We start from the raw sequence: 13378 nt of genomic DNA, 5'->3' as shown, positions 1-13378 counted from the left end.
GATTAGAGAACTTTGTTGGGTCGCTAAGCCTCTGGGGCGGTAACGAAATCTGAGACAGATGATCACAATACTAGCTTTCAACCCCATGTTTTCAGTCTTGGTATCCTTACTTGGACTCATTTTAAGAAAAGCAGGATTATAGAAATGTGAGTCAGAAGTTATAACACACTGTACTGTTTGTTGTAAATTGACTAGAGGCCAAGAACCAGAACTGAAATGAACTAAGGCCCACAAGCTTGGGCACAGAAACAAGCAAGGAAGGATGAGAACAGGCAAACCAGGAAATGTCCCAGCGTGTAGACAGGCGTTCTGCTGCAGAGGGCCACCTGGCCCAAGCAGGTGGACACAGCCTCTTCTCTCAGCAATGATCTCAGCTGGATCTGTTACCTCTCAGAGTCCCCCCGGGCCTGGGGACACACAGAGGGACAGACAGAGCCTGCTCCGACTTGCATGCCCCCGGCGTGGGTAACGTTACCCTGAGGGATAGGAAGTCACTGGGCCATCCCAGAAACCCTCTGTGGACAAATACGCTTATTCTGCCGGGCCACCCGGAACAAAGCTGTTGGACCCCGTGTACCCCTTTCAGCTGTCTGTAACCCCATTGCTCCGCAACTCCCCAAGTCGACATCACATACCCAATCCAACAGAACGAAAGAATTCGGATCCTTCTGATCCTAAAATGCCATAATTTATTATAATTTCTCTGCAGTGCAGTAGTTAGTTAAAATGTATACAACTCCTATATCTGATTCATCAAGAACTAGGTCTTATCAGAAGGCCCCACTACACTTATCGACTCCACACTGGTGAACCAGAGAACACCAAGCTGACCGGGGCTCAGCACAGTGAAACCACACAGAGGGAAGACACCTCCGACTCTCTAATTGTGTCGATCTGTCCACTGAGCCATACTTCATAATTAGAGAGAAATCCCTGCACCAGATGTCTCTAAACACATGGAGACTGAACCATCAGAGGAGTGCTGCTAATTCACTACTTGCTAGGATTCTAACACGCCGGGTGTCGTGACTGCCGAGAGGATGGCAGACAAGAACGCAGACACAGAACGTGTAATCTTTACACGGGGCTCTCAGTGGCGGGGGGACTCCCGTCCTGAAGAGGGTTGGGGCATCCTGAACTTGGAGAGGTCCAGGTTTAGGTCTAAGAAGGTGTATGTGCTGTAGTCATGATGCTGGAGGTTCTTGTAGGTGGTGTTGTCAAACGGCTCAGTGGGAGCAGCTGACACAGCCTCTGTGGGGAAAACACAACAGCATGTAAGTGGGGAGCTTCTGAATGGGTCAGCTCTCTCTCTCTCTCTCTCACACACACACACACACACCCACCAAGCATTCTTCATAAATCCCACATGTAATAAACACATTGTCTACTTAGAAAAGAAAAGCCCAGAAAGCAACAGTATCTTCAAAAGCAAAATAAAGAAACTCGATGAAAATTTACACTAATCATGTAAGAGGTGCAATAGCTTTTATAATGTCTTTACATCTTACTTTGTGTATACCTCTTACTTTGTGTAGACTCTGGACTTCTCAGAATTTTGAAAATGCCAAGAACAGTTATGGAGGGATGTGCAGGTCATTTAAAGATGCAGAAAAAAAGCAGATCTATTAAAAATCCACCTCTAACAGCAATAAACAATTTACAGAAGAAAAATTTTAAAGTGGCAACTAAGTGAGGCTTCTAAGTCTCCAAATACAAGAAAAATCAGATAAAGTCCAATGTTTTTAATGATAACACAGTTAAGGGGAACTGGAAATGAGATGTGGAGCTTTTGTTGTTTAACTTTTTAAAAAAGAAGTCGTTAGTAAACTTTAGATTCAGACTAAAAACTATTTAGCCTTATCTCTCTATGTGGAAAAAAGAAGAATTAGAACCCACACACCCACACAATTGGTGATCTTAATACCACGTGTGTGGATGAAGCAGACACCCTGCTTCCCTGGGATGCGCCCTGAGACACGAGGATGGCACGAGGGAGCCGGCGTGGCTGACGGCTGATGCAGGACGGGTTCTCACGGGCCTGAAACTACTGTTGTCCAGACTCCGTTCACTTCTACTCATACTGCAAAAAAGTAACTAGTTTCCCACTATCGGAATTCATACCAAAATTTTCATAACAAAATGTTTTTCATTTTCTTAGCTGTGTTAAAACAAACAATGTCTTATTTAGAGAACTGATCTCTTTCCCGTCTCAACAAGCAGGGTATCTTCTCGTGGGGACAGCTCAGGCAGGTGCGTCCTCACAGTCCGTTTGGTGGGGCACTGACAGAAGGGAATGGAACCCCCCACCCCTCCCCGGCAGGATAGGAGCCTGGTGGCTGGGTTGGGCGAGCTACAGCTCACCCCCTGCAGACGCTGCCCTGAAAGTCAGCTGCATTCCGGGCAGCGTCTTCAGCCTCCAAAGGGCAAAGAGAATGTTGAAAAAAATAACACAATCATCAAAAATTAGCCAAATTGTTTTCAAAAAGATCTGCAATCTGAAAGCTCCCAATTCTGTGTTACCCTGAAGGTTTGACAAGTATATAGCAGAGTGACTACAACAGCAGCAGGAAAGCAGTTTTTGGGGTCAGGAGGAGGCTGGCAGGCGCTGGCTGCAGCTTCGTATGTTCACAAAAGAGGGAGAAAAGGGGAGGGAAGAAAACACACACTACTGTAACACAGTGAGGCAACAACAATAATTACAGGTAACATACACTAGCCTAGGAGAGGCTTTAAACAGAAAAGAGCGCAGACAGGAAGAAGCGGGATTTGTTAGTGATGGGTGCATTTTAAGAGCCACAGATCCTGAAACTGGAGACCTGCTTTCCCATTTTGCTGCGGTCCCACTAAAGCACACTGTATTTTATGAAGTTCGATGCACAAGAAAGTGGTAAAATAAGAGGAATAAACAGTTTCCCTTTAACAATTTAGGGGAGCAAAAAAGCCCTTCATAAAAACTCAGTACAGAAAAACAAAGCAGGCTGCTGTGCTCTTCAGGTGGATCAGAGGACATGTCCAGGGTAAACTAGACTCGGGCAGTTCAGGGCTGCCTTAAGGTCCAGCTTCAATCCCTAAAGTGAGCTTTTCCCTTAGGCATAAAGATGCTAAACACAAAGGCCTGTTCAGCTTACCTGAAGGCCATTTCTCCAAGTGTACCCGCTGCTCCTCACCTGGGGAGTTTAACAGGACCCTCCCACCACCCCTCACTCAATGAGGTGCCCTGCAGGTTCAACACCCTCCAAAATTAAGAATGAAGATGTTCAACTGTCTATTTTCACAAGTTCTACTGGTTAAGAAACACTCAGAAGCGCCAAGGGCAAACTTTTTCATTGTGAAATAAATCTGAAATGTTTCAGGAATTTCTACCTATAATTAACATACACTCCCCAGCTTATCTGAGACAGTGCTACAGGCTACCTGCTACTGGGGAACCTGATCGAGTGTTTAACACTTCTTTTCATCCCACCGTTCTTCAGAGCCTGACCTCCCCACCCAAAGGACAGAAAGAGCTCTGAACCCCAAGGCAAGGTGTACCCTGTGTGTGGTCCTGGCCTTCCACTTGAGCGGCTGAGTCCTCCATGATCCCGCCCTTCTCAAGCTTCAGAACTGCGGGCTTTTCATCCAGAACATCTTTATTCTGAACCTGGGCTGGCTTCAAATTTTGCATGGGTAGCTGATCTTCCAAAATCTCTTCCTCAGCCTTTAAGATTCCTTCTGCTGCCTGCTTTTCCAATTTTTCTGTTTTGAACAGGGGAAGAGCCAGCTCCCTATCTGCTTCTGGTCCTTGTTTCTCCAAAAGGCTCCCTCTGGCCTCAGGAGGAGGGGCTGGCGGCTGCCCCCTGGCTCTGGTTCCTGTTGATGGGGTGGACGCCGGGGCACCATCGGGATGTGTGGACAATCCCCACGTTGTACGGTCAGACAAGACTTTTTTAACTTCAAGTGGCTTTTGGCTTTCTTTGTCTATTTTGTTTGATCTAGATATCTTCTGCGACTGTTTCTCCTTTACATTTTGCTTCATAGACTCCTCAGCGGCATGTGACTTGGGCACTGTGGTTTTGAGTTTGGGGTCCTTTCTGTCCTCCAGGGGCTGACCGGAGGCCCCCTTTTTCTTTGCCTGGCGGGGCCTCTCTGCAGGAGTGAGGTCCAGGGGTGGCTGCTGCGACACTGTCTTTTCTTTGGCCGATATCTCAGTTTTGGGGGCCCTATCTGCAGAGGAACGTGAGGCCTCTGCTATGGGAGACCCCCCCCTGCATTTGCTCTTCACCTGAGGACCTGCTCCTGAGCGGTCACCCTCCTCGTCAGACTCTGAATCGGAGGAGCTGGATGAAGATGAAGATGAATCATCTGTCCCTCTCCTGCCCCACTGGGTTGCTTCTGAATCTGAACCCTGTTTTCTGAATGGAGACACAACTTTCTGAGGAAACTCTACCAAAGTCTTTCTTGACAAAAGCTTCGGAAGCCCTTGGTCTGTGTGCAGCACACTGGCATCGGGGTTAGGGCTTGCTAGCGTCCTGCTTTGGCTCACAACTGATGGGGAGGAAGTGGGTACAAATAAGGTTTTGGACACCGCATCTGCTGTTGGGGGGGCGAGCTGCTGGCCCCTCTCCTTTGGTTCCACTACATCTAGGAAACGGCATAAAGAGGAGTATTATTTTTAATATTGAGTAAAACAGTGTGAATTCATCAAGTTCACAGACATTTCATTACACATCACCTTGTTACTGACAGTATCTTCAACATCATCATCTTACGAACTGCTCCATGGAAACCTACTCTTAAGGGAAAGCCAAGCCACACAGGAGAACAATTAAAAAAAAAATCGCAGATGTCTTTCTTGATAGCTGAAGATTTTTTAAGATGGGATTTTTTTTAACAATAGAAGAAGTAACAATCTTATCTCCATTTTTCACAGCAAGAGTTTCCTGATGATAATTACTTTTTAAACTACTATTTCATCTCAATTTAAGATAAATTATAAAGATATTTTCAGATGATGAAGTTTTAGAAATGCCTGATTTCTCAAATCCCTAAAGAAATTGATGCCTCTCAAATATTTTAAAAATGACCCATATTGTATGAACTTGACCTTTTAAACAAGAGAACAAAGCAAAAGTAGAGAAGAGAGTCTGGTTTGGGTCTGGGGGAAGCACATGCATGAGTTTAAGAGTGGGGGGTGGTTGGGAGGGGATACTGGGAGTCAAACGAAGGTGCTCTGAGAGGAACAAGAGTCCTGCAAATCATGTCCTTCAGGGGTTTCTTCTGCCAAGGAAAACTGTTTCAAGACCAAAAAGGTCTAAAATAACTTAATATCATATGTGTCATTAGAAACAGTGCGTCTTAAACTGTTACAATAAGTGGTACTGTAAGTCTTAGATGTTGTAGAGTCAACTAGTAAAGAAAACGAAATCTCACAGAACATTCATTAGTTCTATTTTCACTCAACTGTCTCTAGTGATAAATCTTTTTTAACCATACAGATAAGAAGAAAAACATAGAACAAGTTTTTATAAATTAAAATTACTTTTCAAGTCTAAAGCAAAATTTAAAAAAATATATTACAGATGCTGCTGTTGCTGCTGCTAAGTCGCTTCAGTCATGTCTGACTCTGTGCGACCCCATAGACGGCAGCCCACCAGGCTCCGCTGTCCCTGGGATTCTCCAGGCAAGAATACTGGAGTGGGTTGCCATTTCCTTCTCCAGTGCATGAAAGTGAAAAGTGAAGTCGCTCAGTCGTGTCTGATCCTTCACGATCCCATGGGCTGCAGCTCGCCAGGCTCCTCTGTCCATGGGGTTTCCCAGGCAAGAATACTGGAGTGGGGTGCCATTGCCTTCTCCGATATTACAGATGAGCAAACTCTAAAGGTATTTGTTTTCAAGTCTAGGAGACTATTTTATACTAAAAAGTATACCACTTCTTTAAAGTGGAAAAAAATGTATTTTTAACTTTACCATTTTACTGGTATCCAAAAAAAATCTCTTGTTTTCTGAGATCAGGGACTATATACACACACACACACACACACACAGACTATATATATATACACACACAGACATATACATATAGACACATACACACACACATATATACATGCACATATATACATACATACATATATATATATATATACATCAGAATGACAGAAAATGATCAAAGAAAACTGAGAAATAATCAGAAATGGGCCAGAGAGAGGTCAATGGGCAGTGTAAGAGGATGACTGAACAGCCAGAGCCGCGGGTGACAGTTTAAACCCCCTCCGTGCCCTGTCTGAATCTTCAGCCATGCACCATCCCAGAACCTGCATTCTGACTGCAAGAACAGAACAAGCACAGAGCCCCAGGATCACATGAAGCATAAAATCAAGGTAAACACATGCATATGCACTTGAACCCTCTCATTCTGTCTTTCTAAACCATACCTGAAACAGCACAAAGGCTCTGACAAGGAATGTGTAACATACACTGGCCTCCAAACCCTGCTAGCCCGCTCACCTGTATCACTGATCAACTTTTATGCTGAGCATGAATTTTCCAAGTGTGAAAAATTAACTTCTAATAAGGCTTATTTTAGATAGGCTACTATGAAAGAGGAGAGTGAAAAAGTTGGCTTAAAACTCAACATTCAGAAAACTAAGATCATGGCATCCGGTCCCATCACTTCATGGCAAATAGATGGGGAAACAGTGGAAACGGTGGCTGACTTTATTTTTCTGGGCTCCAAAATCACTGCAGATGGTGACTTCAGCCATGAAATTAAAAGACGCTTACTCTTTGGAAGGAAAGTTCTGACCAACCTAGACAGCATATTAAAAAGCAGAGACATTACTTTGTCAACAAAGGTCTGTCTAGTCAAGGCTATGGTTTTTCCAGTGGTCATGTATGGATGTGAGAGTTGGACTATAAAGAAAGCTGAGCACTGAAGAATTGATGCTTTTGAACTGTGGTGTTGGAGAAGACTTTTGAGAGTCCCTTGGACTGCAAGGAGATCCAACCAGTCCATCCTAAAGGAGAACAGTCCTGGGCGTTCATTGGAATGACTGATGTTGAAGCTGAAACTCTAATACTTTGGCCACCTGATGCGAAGGGCTGACTCATTTGAAAAGACCCTGATGCTGGGAAAGATTGAGGGCAGGAGAAGAAGGGGACGACAGAGGATGAGATGGTTGGATGGCATCACCTACTCAATGGACATGGGTTTGGCTGGACTCTGGAAGTTGCTGATGGACAGGAAGGCCTGGCGTGCTGTGGTTCATGGGGTTGCAAAGGGTCGGACACGACTGAGCGACTGAACTGAACTGAACTATCTAATTATAATGCCTCACTCTTTCAAAATTTATTATGAAGATTTTTATAAATGTAAGTTAGTTATTAAAACATTAGACTTATCACCTATTGAAAGCAAAAAGAAAATCTCAAATGAAATAGTTTATTTTATTTGAAAAAGGAAACTTTGGTCTACCATATTAAATAAGAATGCTTTAAAATATCTTCTATTCGGGCTTAGTTATGGGGAGAACTCCATAGACAGGCTAAGAGACTAAACCACAGTAACACAGTTGCCTTTCATCAGAAGCCAACCTCTGACCCTCTGCAGCGCAGGCCTAGCATCCTCTGTGACTTGCAGGGAAGCCTGCTGCGATGACTATAGCTGCCACCAGTGACCCCTGTCCACAGTGCCGGCGGAGACACCACATCTGCACTTGGCAGTGTGGGGTCCTGCTGCCTGGAGACAGAGCCATGTGTACAGAACAATGGGCTCGCTCTGAACATAAGCATGACTTTACCTGTTCGTTTTCATGAAACCTCTTGCATTTCTAGAGGTGGGACACCTGCATACTCTGACAGCGTTCTAGTTTGAGTGTGACTTTCCTTGAAAGACAAATATGTGAGCCACAAAGCACCTAAAATAAGACCAGTCACAGAGCCACCCCTCCCAGCACGAGAGGCGGACTTTCGGGGATGGGTTCTAATCCTCAGAGACTGTCACAGCCCAAATAGATCAAGGTCTACAGACCCAAGTCACAGCGCAGAGACAGCACTCTCCTACAGCTTCTCTGTCTCCTCTCCACTGAATCTCCTGAGTATCTTTTCTCATCGAAAAACAGGGGAGGGCACGACTTTCAGCTTTTTAGTAGCACCCTAACTGAAAATGAAGATGACTCAGGTGTTCAGAACAGATGAGCAGTTCCACATCTTGTCAGCGGGTCAGAAACTAATTTCAGAAACAAAGGTACATTTCAACAGGATGCAAAACAGTTTTTCAATTTTATATGGTAACGAAAACTTCTTTTCACATTATTTTTACTATTAAAGAAAAGTTGGGCTTTTTTTGTTTGTTTTACTGAATACACAAGAATTGATTTTTTTCCACAGGCAAGACAACACACTGCTTATAAATATAGACTGGGGATCTTACTGCTGGGCCTCACATCAGGCTCCAGTACTGACACAGTGTGACCCTTGGTGGCTCAGGAGTATCTCCCCCCTCTACTTTCTCATCTATAACACGGGGATGTTGGTATTATCTATTCACAGGGCTGAAGACCAGGAGGAACACATGGAACACTTAAACAGTGCCAGCAACGCTGGTCAGAATTAAGCATACCAAATCCCTATTTCCAGATTCCTCCCTTTGCAGACTGAAATAGGGACTTGAAGTAGGCAATTACTTTGGCTTCTCAACAGATTCTTTAAAGAGTGACATAGGAGTTATTCAGTTGATCGTCTATTACTGTTGTTGCCAAATTCAGCCTAGGGATGGAATTTACCAGAACACTGAAGCCAGCAAGCCCGGTGGTTATGCAGGGGAGCATCCATGGGCAGACCCCAGGTTCTGACGTCTGTGTCCACCATGCTAGCTGCTCTCCCAGGAAGGAAGCCTGTGCTCCAAAGGGCTGGTGTCCCAGGTGGGAGAGGGCAGAGTGTGTTTACCTGGGACACAGACCCTGGACTAGATGTGACCCCAAGGCTGAGCGCTCAGGACCCCATCAGCATTGTAGCAAGCCCCACAAGGGTTTCCAAAGCTGGCTCCAGTGTACAGGCTTTGACCTGGCCATGTGCCACTGGTGGGCCAAAGCACTTCTGTATCTCAGCTCACTGATCCCTGACACCTCGGGAGAAATACTGAGGACTGCACATACTGACTTAGAAGCAGCATTTCTTTTCCTTCATGCAGGGATTGGAATTACTTTTTAAGTTCTGAAATACAAGTGTAAAGTGCATTAAAGACAGCACAGTTCTAAAAGCTGTCTTCCCACCTGACCGCACACACACATTACACAGGTCATCAGTCTCACACTGACCTAGCAAGAGACTGGCCCGCTGACCCCGCTCAGCACGAAGGGACTCAGAGGCCTGCAGGGCTTGCTGTGACCAGAGGCAGAAGCTACATGAGCCCAGGCCAAACCCCAGCTCGGTATTCCTTTCTCACAACCGCACCCAAAACCATCACAGGATGAAGCATTCCATTTGTATTCACATACAGAAGCACGTTTCTAAAAAAGGGGATCTTTGGAAAAAAGAAGAGACTTTATGTTTAAGATTGTTGCTGTTTAGTCCCTAAGTCATGTCCAACTCTTTTGTGGCCCCATGGACTGTGGCCCGCCAGGCTCCTCTGTTTATGGGATTTCCCAGGCAAGAATACTGGAGTGGGCTGCCATTTCTGTCTCCAGAGGATCTTCCTGACCCAGGGATTGAATCCACAGTCAAACCCGCATCTCCTGCATTGCAGGCGGATTCTTTACCACTGAGCCACCAGGGAAGCCCTATGTTTAAGATAGCTATTTTAAAATGTATAGATGAAAACTGAAAAAGAACATGGGCTTTAAAAATGTGGCAGGTGCAGGACAGAAACAACAATGTTCCTGTTGAATTCGGGCCTCCAGTGGACGAGCACGTAGACACACAGGGAGGGTATGTGTCATTAGCCAAGATGGATGGCGTGTGAAAGGCAGCTGAAGGCTCTCTCAACAACACGCCAATATTTTATAACCTACCTGTGTTTTTGTGTGCAGATGAAGAGGGGACAAAAGCATCTACACACTTTCAAACACTCAAACTGAGGAAATAATATTTTGATGACAATAAAAGTGAAGTCGCTCAGTCGTGTCCGACTCTTTGCAACCCCATGGACTGTAGCCTACCAGGTTCCTCCATCCATGGGATTTTTCAGGCAAGAATACTGGGGTGGGTTGTCATTTCCTTCTCCAGGAGATCTTCCCGACCCAGGGATTGAACCTGGGTCTCCCGCATTGTAGGCAGACGCTTTACCATCTGAGCCACCAAGGAAGTCCTGATGAAAATAAGACAAACTCAAACTATCCTTCTAAACCCCATATAGTCAAAGATTTACAAAGAGACTGTACATTGTATATGTATATTAAGAGTTAACTGAGGTTTCATCAATTAAGATTAAACACAATAGGCCTCTTAAATAGTCCCTTGAATAGCAAGGATCAAACCAGTCAATCCTAAGGGAAATCAACCCTGACTATTCATTGGAAGGACTGATGCTGAAGTTGAAGCTCCAGTATTTTGGCCACCTGATGTGAAGAGGTGACTCACTGGAAAAGACCCTGATGTTAGGAAAGACTGAGGGCAGGAGGAGAAGGGGGTGGCAGACGATGAGATGGTTGGATGGCACCATTGACTCAATGGACATGAGTTTGAGCAAATTCCAGGAGACAGTGGAGGACAAGGAACCCTGGTATGCTGTAGTCCATGGGGTCATAGAGTTGGACTCGAATGAGTAACTGAACAACAACAATGCTGCATTTCCTATTTCCTGCCATGAGCATGTACTACACTGGATTCAGGGGAAACAGTCAAAACTGGCGGTAAAGTCAAAATGACTATGGAAAGAGCTAGAAGCAGATAACCACACTTCGTTAAGGGAGCCTTGATGGAATTGGAGCCTACGCCTAACTCCCTCTCCATAGTCATAAAAAGACGCCTGCAGTCCCTGGCTATGACCAAGCAAAGCCTGGGACACCACTGACGAGTTCCAGAGACACTGAAAAAAGTCAGTGAGGGAGGAAAAACAGGATGGGGGTCACAGTCACCTCACAGGAGCATGTGAGCACGGCCATCAAATGCCACAGAGCCTGCATACTCTGCATCCCATTGCTACCCACGGAGTCTGACGTTTAGAAAATACAGAGAACCAGTTCAGGGCTACACACTCAGTCAAAGACTATGACGTTACTGCTGTGTTTGGTCTAAAACCAGTCACAGATCTTCTGTCTGACTGTAATCTGGACACTGTGAAAAATGAAGCATCAAATTATATAGCTAGAAAATTCTTTGTAATGCCTAGGAAGCTGACTTATTCACTCTGGCTTCTCTCTCACTTATGATGACCATGAAAACCTTACTCTTTGGTGGGCTCTGCTTCTTGGAGTTCGGTGGCAATCCCTTTTCATTCTTTCCTGATTCTGCAGAGAGAGAAACTGCAGGAGCAAGTCCTCGAAACACGCCTGCTTCCAGAAGCACAGTCTGACAAAAGAATGGCACAAAAACAGAAATTTTAGAGTAATACCATTTATAACAGCTATTACGGCATGAATATTATGTATTATTATGATATATAAATGCTGTGAACTCATAAGGCATATTTCTAACAGTTATTATAATTTTCAGCATCTACATATATTATGGAAAGTTTGGAAAATACAAAAAAGCTGCGAGCAAAAAGCGCCTGAGTTCAAGGACAGTCACTACTAACATTTCTTCCAAAGTGACTTTCTCCTAAGCATACTTTTTTGTAGTCTCCAATTACCTATCAATCTACAAAATATTTCTTTTCATAAAATGTTTTCTGTGCTTAGAATATAAAGCAGAAGCACAATCTAGCCATTAAAAATGCTACTGAAGATGAATAATAGTTGCTTTAAAACTGTCTACCATATATTGTAAGTGAACACTTCACAGAGTGTTCATTCACTCGGTATATACTCACTAAGACTACTATGTGCTGGACACAGAACACAGGTACCTACAGTACCCACATGAAGGTGAAGCATTTGCTTTTTCTGGTTATGACATCAGTTCAGGTCAGTTCAGTCGCTGAGTCACGTCCGACTCTTTGTGACCCCACGAATTGCAGCACTCCAGACCTCCCTGTCCATAACCAACTCCAGGAGTCCACCCAAACCCATGTCCACTGAGTCGGTGATGCCATCCAACTATCTCATCCTCTGTCATCCCCTTCTCCTCCTGCCCTCAATCTTTCCCAGCATCAGGGTCTTTTCAAATGAGTCAGCTCTTCGCATCAGGTGGCCAAAGTATTGGAGTTTCAGCTTCAACATCAGTCCTTCCAATGAACACCCAGGACTGATCTCCTTTAGGATGGACTGGTTGGATCTCCTTGCAGTCCAAGGGACTCTCACGAGTCTTCTCCAACACCACAGTTCAAAAGCATCAATTCTTCAGCGCTCAGCTTTCTTTATAGTCCAACTCTCACATCCATACATGACTACTGGAAAAACCATAGCCTTGACTAGATGAACCTTTGTTGACAAAGTAATGTCTCTGCTTTTTAATATGCTGTCTAGGTTGGTCATAACTTTCCTTCCAAAGAGTAAGCGTCTTTTAATTTCATGGCTGAAGTCACCATCTGCAGTGATTTTGGAGCCACCAAAAATAAAGTCAGCCACTGTGTATATGTATACATGAAAGCTTGAAAAATGAACTGGGTCAAGATATGAAAAGGAAAATAGTGGACTCTCTCACAGCAGATGCCCCCTCCATTTTCTGTATTTTGCGATGATTAGAATAGTTATTGCTTTTGTCATAAGAGTCATTTTTAATTTTAAATACAGTGATGTGGACTTAGCTTTGTCCAGATGGAGAAAGTTCTTTCTCCTTTTCATTTCACAGATGAGGTAACCTAAGCTGGCTTCTTAGTGGCCTAGTTACCAGGTCAACCAGGTTCTTGAAAGTTCCCTCATTTCCTCTAGGGTTAAGTAACAGTTAGAGACCCCGTCCTCAAGGGTTCTGGTGGGGCTCCGCGCGGGACACCTGCGGCCCCTCCACCTGTCCGTGGCCTGGCTGCACACCGGAGGCTCCTGGGGATCGGGGTCCAGAGGGGACGGTGGCCGGGGTCGCCGGGACCCTCGTCGCTCCTAGGCCTGGCTTCTGATCCCCTCAGGCCAGGTTCCCGAACCCCCACCCCAGGCCCAGTCCCCAACCCGGGAAGCGGAGTCAGCGGCATCCCCGGACGTCTGGAGGTGACCGTCAGGGCCGCAGCCCTTGCCCCGCCCTCGGCGGTCTCCCGGCGCTTCGCGAGCTCCCGGCCGCCGGCCTGGCCCCTCTTTACCTTCAGCGCCCCGGCTCGTCCTTGCCGCAGCAGAAGCGAGGCCGCCATGGCTGTGACTCGGACGCAGAC

The 13378-nt window shown here is 45.4% G+C and overlaps 1 protein-coding gene across 3 annotated transcripts; it reads right to left on the bottom strand.

The window, feature by feature from the left end:
- Window positions 1-669: 669 nt before the first annotated feature.
- Window positions 670-13378, bottom strand: NDUFV3 (NADH:ubiquinone oxidoreductase subunit V3). 3 transcript variants are annotated; one of them, XM_081569978.1, is made up of 4 exons: window positions 13310-13378; window positions 11367-11487; window positions 3532-4620; window positions 670-1251 (listed from the first exon to the last, which is right to left on the bottom strand). In XM_081569978.1, exons 1-4 carry the CDS (start codon window positions 13355-13357, stop codon window positions 1091-1093), a joined length of 1419 nt encoding a protein of 472 aa, XP_081426104.1. In that variant the 5' UTR covers window positions 13358-13378; the 3' UTR covers window positions 670-1090. The 3 variants fall into 3 exon arrangements, with proteins under 3 accessions (XP_081426104.1, XP_081426106.1, XP_081426105.1); XM_081569980.1 differs by having other exon boundaries at window positions 670-1239; window positions 4216-4224; XM_081569979.1 differs by lacking the exon at window positions 3532-4620.

The sequence above is a fragment of the Giraffa tippelskirchi genome, chromosome 2, assembly GCF_054371585.1.
Source record: "Giraffa tippelskirchi isolate mGirTip1 chromosome 2, T2T-mGirTip1v1.2.pri, whole genome shotgun sequence".
NCBI lineage: Eukaryota > Metazoa > Chordata > Mammalia > Artiodactyla > Giraffidae > Giraffa > Giraffa tippelskirchi.
The sequence above is the reverse complement of the archived record's forward strand: the minus strand, read 5'-3'. Positions and strand labels throughout refer to the sequence as shown.

Coding starts and splice junctions, on each gene's coding strand:
- NDUFV3 (XM_081569978.1), bottom strand. CDS start 13,357: ATGGCGGCCTCGCTTCTGCTGCGGCAAGGACGAGCCGGGGCGCTGAAG. Junction 11,488..13,309: donor GACGAGCCGGGGCGCTGAAG/GTAAAGAGGGGC, acceptor TTCTTTTGTCAG/ACTGTGCTTCTGGAAGCAGG. Junction 4,621..11,366: donor GAAGCAGAGCCCACCAAAGA/GTAAGGTTTTCA, acceptor GCCGTTTCCTAG/ATGTAGTGGAACCAAAGGAG.